General features: G+C 43.7%; 2 protein-coding genes across 2 annotated transcripts; both read right to left on the bottom strand.

Moving 5' to 3' along the window:
- Positions 1-1,094: 1,094 nt before the first annotated feature.
- Positions 1,095-1,526, bottom strand: AOL_s00006g511 (uncharacterized protein; the record flags this gene model as incomplete). Its single annotated transcript, XM_011119820.1, has 2 exons — positions 1,095-1,239; positions 1,315-1,526. The coding sequence occupies 2 exons, from the start codon at positions 1,524-1,526 to the stop codon at positions 1,095-1,097; spliced, it is 357 nt and encodes a 118-aa protein (XP_011118122.1).
- Positions 1,527-5,066: 3,540 nt separating this feature from the next.
- Positions 5,067-5,450, bottom strand: AOL_s00006g510 (uncharacterized protein; the record flags this gene model as incomplete). The annotated part of the gene is made up of 1 exon (XM_011119819.1): positions 5,067-5,450. The coding sequence occupies one exon, from the start codon at positions 5,448-5,450 to the stop codon at positions 5,067-5,069; it is 384 nt and encodes a 127-aa protein (XP_011118121.1).
- Positions 5,451-6,253: the final 803 nt, after the last annotated feature.

The raw sequence follows: 6,253 nt of genomic DNA, 5'->3' as shown, positions 1-6,253 counted from the left end.
GACGCTGTGTCGGGCACAGGATCAGATGGGTATAAGCTCGCGGGGGAAAAAGCGAATAACGAACCCATATCCGGTGGTGAGGTCGATGCCAATACCTATTCACCACATGTGGCCTATCAGTATTGGCAAAGGGGTTTAATTTTTTCATACGGATAAATGTACGTGCCTGGGGCATTTAAGAGCTCAATAGGGCGACACGTGCGACATAGCTCCCAGGAAGTCGACGCATGAATAAGAAATAATTGAAAGTAAATATGGAGATACATGTCAGCTTTGTTGGGGGCCTGCTAGAATTTCCCAGCTTCAAATCTGGCTTTTAGGTGTAAAGGAGAAGCCTGCAAGAAACGTGTCGTCAATGTAGAAACCGAAGAAAACCGTTTCTTTGATTAATATTGTCATTATTACGTAATCAACACCGGCGTATCCTGACGATTGCGAGTTGACCGAGACAGCAATTCGAATATTTCCTACTTCCAGCATTTGATTTGCTAGAACCATCGGGATACATAATATGACTTGAGGCTGATGCAGCCGCATCTAAACCTAATTGTATCAAATTCCAACCGGGTTGTTTTTAGAATCCCAACCGCCGACTTTGATCAGTCTACCTGGTAGTGCTTCGATTTATGGATATAAGAAATGCTATGGAGGTACCTAGGTTGCTCTAGACGCCCTCGTGATATGTTGTATTCCACAACAATCGACAAGTGTCCAAACTCAAAAAGGAATCTGCTTCTCTAAAAGCTTTCCCGGGGAAAGAGACCAAGGGTGATATATTCGGGGTTGAATTCATTGTGCGCATTGATCAATTGATTTATAACACTGTCCATTCGTTGTTTACCATCTATGCACTGGTTCCATGTATATCTTAATATTATGTTATAGAACGGTTTCGAATTACGCATAAATTCATATAGTAGTATAGTAGCGGTAAGAATGCCATTTCATGGCCACAAAATTGCATTGGTTTAGACAGGATTTGACTAGCAACAAATAATTAAATATTTATCGATAGAGGTTATCTCAATATAAGTTATCCTGAGAACACTAGCGTCTTCCTCCACTCAATACCAACAGCCGTAAATGGGACAAATTTAGCCCTTATAAGTATCGCTAGACCAGATTGGGGTGCCTTTGTAAAGGACAACGTTGCCGTCGTTTTGAACTGCACATATAACAGTGCTATCACCAGTAGAGCCAGCAGTATTGGTGTGCCAAATGGGTTCGCCATTATTGTCACTGTAATAAAATCAGAGATTAATGATGTGAAACACGTTTGGAACCGCGGGTTCTTATAGAGGATATGATACTTACTACATGCACAAGTTTCCATCGGTTTGCATATAAATACCCTTGACATCGTATCGTTGCTGCTTGGTATTTTGGAATCGACATTCACCACCCCAGTAAACAGCGATCTTTCCGTCCTCTTGCATTTTGAACTCGACGGAACCGTCTTGGCTGAACAGGCTATGGCCCTTCTTGAGCCATTCACCATTTCCGAGGGTGTTATGGGATTCAGACATTCTGAGGAGATATTTGGAAAGAAATATAGAATGGACTAGAGAGGAATCAAGTTCTGGGTATCTGGCAATGTATATAGGTTAAGATATTTAAGAATGTTCTGGCGTGCTGAGGGTCAGAACTTACATTTCGGAGGGCGGAATGGCCTCTTTATATAGAAAATGGTAGCCATAGCGTATTACGGGAAAGAGATCAATCAATATTGATAGAATATCAAGAGCGGGGAAGCTGGATCGAACAAAGCTATTGAATTTGTGTATTGTCCCAGCCCTCATGGCGGTTGTTCCTAGAGAACCCGATGCTGTTAGCTAGCTTGAGAGGCGGCGGCCTTCGATCGCGGCGATCTCTATGCTGCGAATCAAATAATATTGTAACAGCCTGCCATAGCATAGTGAAGGTGGCAGAGCGACGATGCAGCATGACCGGGAAGAAGAGACCTTGACAGTACACAGCTATGTGTAACTAACGTTATAACTACAGGCGGAATAGACTCTGGTTGTGTTGTTTGTGCTGTATTTTCGTAGTACCCAAATCCCTTCGCTTCGGTATGTATGCCATATTAATATTGTCTGGAATGTGTATATGCAGGTTATCGATTATCCCGAAGTGCGACTGCGACTGTGATCAATATCAACCAATTGAAAACTTTCCTACCCACACTCCCAGCCCGACGTTCCGTTTCCTTAGCCGTCCCGTTCGCTTAAGATAACGATCATAAGGAGGGACATATGCCTTAAGAGCAACCCCACAAATGCCGATCTCGGTTTCGGCCGTCGAACTAATTCAGTCCTCGCCAATCATATGCACACACCTCATCCAGTTTATCTGCAACAGATGCAATACCCCATGGTCATCCCTGTTCAAAGAGGAGATTCAATTGGAACCCAACTAGCTGCATGGGCTTATCTCGTTCGTGTATACCCCAATCGGGCTGGGAATGATCTCAGCTTTCGAGAATCGTGTGAAAATCGACGAAGTCTTTGCCAAAAATTACCTTGTCTACCCCGCTTTTGCAAGGATGCAGATCGTTAGCTTCCGGACCGGGTGCTGCTAGAGGCAAATTGTATCACAAAGTGATTGATTGATCAGAATGCATGATTTCACCGCTGCGTAGCTTAGCATCAACTTTACCATGTTTACGGCCGGCCGACGGTTCAAGTTTTCTTCCGTGGTAATTCACCTACAACGCAAAAAACTATTTAATTGGATATCAACACAGGCGGAATAATCCGACCATGAGTGAATTAAAGCAACCAGCCGAGTTAGTAGAGACATATTTGGCAGTTACTTATAGACTCCCCGTGAATTGTATGCAAGCTGCGCGAGAGAAATCCTGTTTCTATTCCGAGGCTGGCACTTGTCTCCGCCTCGAGCGCCTGGATTCGAGGCTAGGCACTTGTACGGACTTTGCCGTGTTGAAGTAGTTGCATGCAGATGTGGAAAGACAGTTAATATCAACAATACATTTTTCAAGATCTAGCAAACCTAAGGGCAGCTACGGTTCGCACAATCTATACACTAGAGGAAAAATATTAGGGGGCATTCAGCTTCGGAGATATCGAAGTCACGGATCGCAACTTAATTTGGGTGGACGGACTTGGCAAATAACCGGTGTCAGAGAGGAGGATTATACCGGTAATCAGCACATAACTAAGGCTAGATCGACCAAAAATTTAAAATGAGGTAACTCGGACTTCTGCCGATTAGAGATGGCTATAGTTTGAAAGATCACTACTGCACGGAGATATTTAAAGTTTCTATGCTGAATGCTGCAAGTACTCCCACACGGGAAGTGCTGTAGCCGTATTCCTGCTGCTGATAGCTCATAGACCAAAGCTCTCTCCTGTTCCGAATCCCCTCATTGACGTAGCAAAAATCCCGAACTGCAAGCAAGATATACTACGAGCCGTGAAACATGTTGTTACCTTATATCCGGGATTAAAATCCGTCGTCGGAGAGCACTTGAAAAAGACCACCCGCTAAGCCTCTAACAGTTTGTAATGTAACTCTTCGAAATATATTGGCGCGAGCCTCATCCGGCCGGCGTCGATGAGTATTTAAACTCAGACGGCAATGCCCGATGTGATAGAAGTTGAATTATTAGCGCTCTTATAGGTCCCTTCCTCATTCAGCATTGCTCAGCCGGCTTGTTAGTTAAACATCTGTAGGAAACATATTTACCTATATTTAGTAGACTAGCATCCGATGCATATGCATTGATAGTGCTCAGTGTGTCCTTGGTTGAGGCCGGTCTCGCATAGCCAGATAACAAGAAGTTCAGTTGAAACTCTCTTGTCGCACGTTGTTGTAATGAGTATGTACTTCATTGATTGGTGCTATTCTATCTATTCTTACCGCATTCTTCCGTCGTAAAAACTAAAAAAATGCTTTTTAAAGAACGTGGCCGGGTTTCCGTGGTCAGAAAGACCCTCTTGTAGCTCTATACACTGAAAACCTTTGGCGATCACGTGTGAGGCGTTATGTCAGCCACTGTTGGCACACAGTGGTGGCACCAACCTTCTCAGAACACAAGAGGAGGTCTAGACAACACAATTATACAAGGCAAATCGAAACTAATCCAACAACCCAAAAGGGGAATAGGCAAGGACTTGCCAAACGGGGCCGGGGTGCCTGGCGTAGACGTCTAGATGCGCTCTAGAAATTTAAAGCGGTCTCGTGACCTCTAGAAAGCTTAGCTTATACTTCGCTTGAAAAAACCAACGCATTCCATCTTAGAGAATAGATAAATACCTGAACACCAGCCCAATCCAAGGGCAACAAGATGGATATTTTCTATTGGTTGGGGAATCGGACTCGAATCATGGAACTTTGGGATGTTCCCAAAGAACAGCGGAAGACAGAGGATTTGAGCTACTTGAACAAGCCTTGGGGAGTGTACCAAATGCTTTCCGATTGGACTGATCCATTTAATTTTATTTTCATACCTTCATCGGATAGTTAGTTGCTAGTGTTCAGCCTATTGTAATTATTTCCCCAATTTCTCTATCATATGATCGTCTCATAGGGTGGGTGGGGCAAGCTAGGCATATATTGTGGAGAAGCGTCCAAGACCGTCCAAAAAGAATATTTACCCTTACTAAAAGAGTATTTACCCCGACTAAAAGATTGTTTTGATTAATTCTATTATAATTATGTCATTTCATAGCTACTTCTCATGAAGAGAGAAAAAGGGTAAAGGTTGAGGGCTAAAATTTGCATCTTTATTACACAAGAAGATCTTATATTTTCGAAACATATAACAAAACAATCACAGTAATTAAATGAAACTTTGCTATGCATGCATGTGGAGGCAGGTAAGAAATAATAGCTACATAATATTGATTGTACAAGTTTCTAAAAAAATTATATAGATGACCTCAGCTTGATCCATCTAGTTAACGTTCCCATAGCTGAATTACCGCTAAAATGACTTCGTTGCGTCAACTCCCCCTAAAGCGTCTATGATCACGCATCCCCCCCCCCCCCCCCCGATACACTTGTAGCCCTCTTCATTCTCGTCGTCGTCCTTCGTCCCACCGCATTTAACAGAAAGCGCTGAGGCTGTATTGGCAGGACCGACAAGTGCAAGGGATATTCCCTCCGCAGCAATTCATAACATTGCAGCTACCCGACATTCCATTCCACTCCCACTTCCCGTGATCATTTTGATACTGGACTCGTGGGCCTTTATCGAACGAGTTTTTGCACATATCAATGTATGCCCAATGCCAGCGTGGGGAGGTGGAGCAAGAGATAACACCCGCACATCCATTGATGCGCCCATCACAAACTTTGACCCCGTCGTCAACAATAACTAGAGAGGCCGTGTTGCTAAGACCAGAGCTGATCGTGGCGGTCATTTTGACACATCCGTGGGCTGTTGAGAGGAGGGTAAGGGTTGAGAGGAGGAGAGTTGGGAGGTACATCTTGTAGTTAATGTTTGAGAGAAAGGTATTTAGAAAATAGGTTTTAGGAACTGTATAGTTATGGATAGGTAAGTTCTGATGAAAGAGATGCAACTATCGGCCGGATACTTGGTAGTTTATGATCTGGATGCTGATGAGAGCGGTGGAAACCAAAAGTATCTTCTTCTTCTTCGTATTTATACACTTCATATCTTCATATTTTCCGTTTTTTTATTGTTTACAAATAATTATATAACGTCAAATATTTTATGATTAATTGAAGCAACATTCGACCGCGCCTCGTAGTCCGTTGGTCTACACAATTGCATGTAACACCAGTTTTACCCGCATCCTGGGGGTCTTGTTATTTTTTCGAAGTTTTGACTGATTAGTGAACAGCCAACGTATCAAAAGGGTAGGTACCAAGCTTCGTATAAGCATCATGCCAAGGCGCGAGCCTTGATACACCCTGTGTATTCCCACCAAGTTCTGCTATGACTGGCCCACTCGTCTCTAACCAAGACATAGCTGTATGCAAAGGAAAATTCCGATCATTTCCGACGTTGCGACGGCTACCTAGTTCACTCATGGGCCCATGGTTTTCGCAATTTTGACCCGGGGATCTCTCAAACCGTTAGAACTGATGGACCGGGCCGTTTTCAGCGCTTAGGCACGGACAGGGCCACTGTTGTATTTAGTAATCGCTTCGTGCATGAAAAGGTTGCAAGCGTATATATATCTAGAGTTGGCTGTGATGCATCGATGAGACTCAGATGGCAAAGCTGCCCCGGAGGTGGATAACAGGTCGTTAGGATCGATATCCT

This window comes from Orbilia oligospora (genome assembly GCF_000225545.1).
Source record: "Orbilia oligospora ATCC 24927 unplaced genomic scaffold scaffold00006, whole genome shotgun sequence".
Lineage (NCBI taxonomy): Eukaryota > Fungi > Ascomycota > Orbiliomycetes > Orbiliales > Orbiliaceae > Orbilia > Orbilia oligospora.
This window is presented reverse-complemented; position numbering and strand designations above follow the sequence as displayed.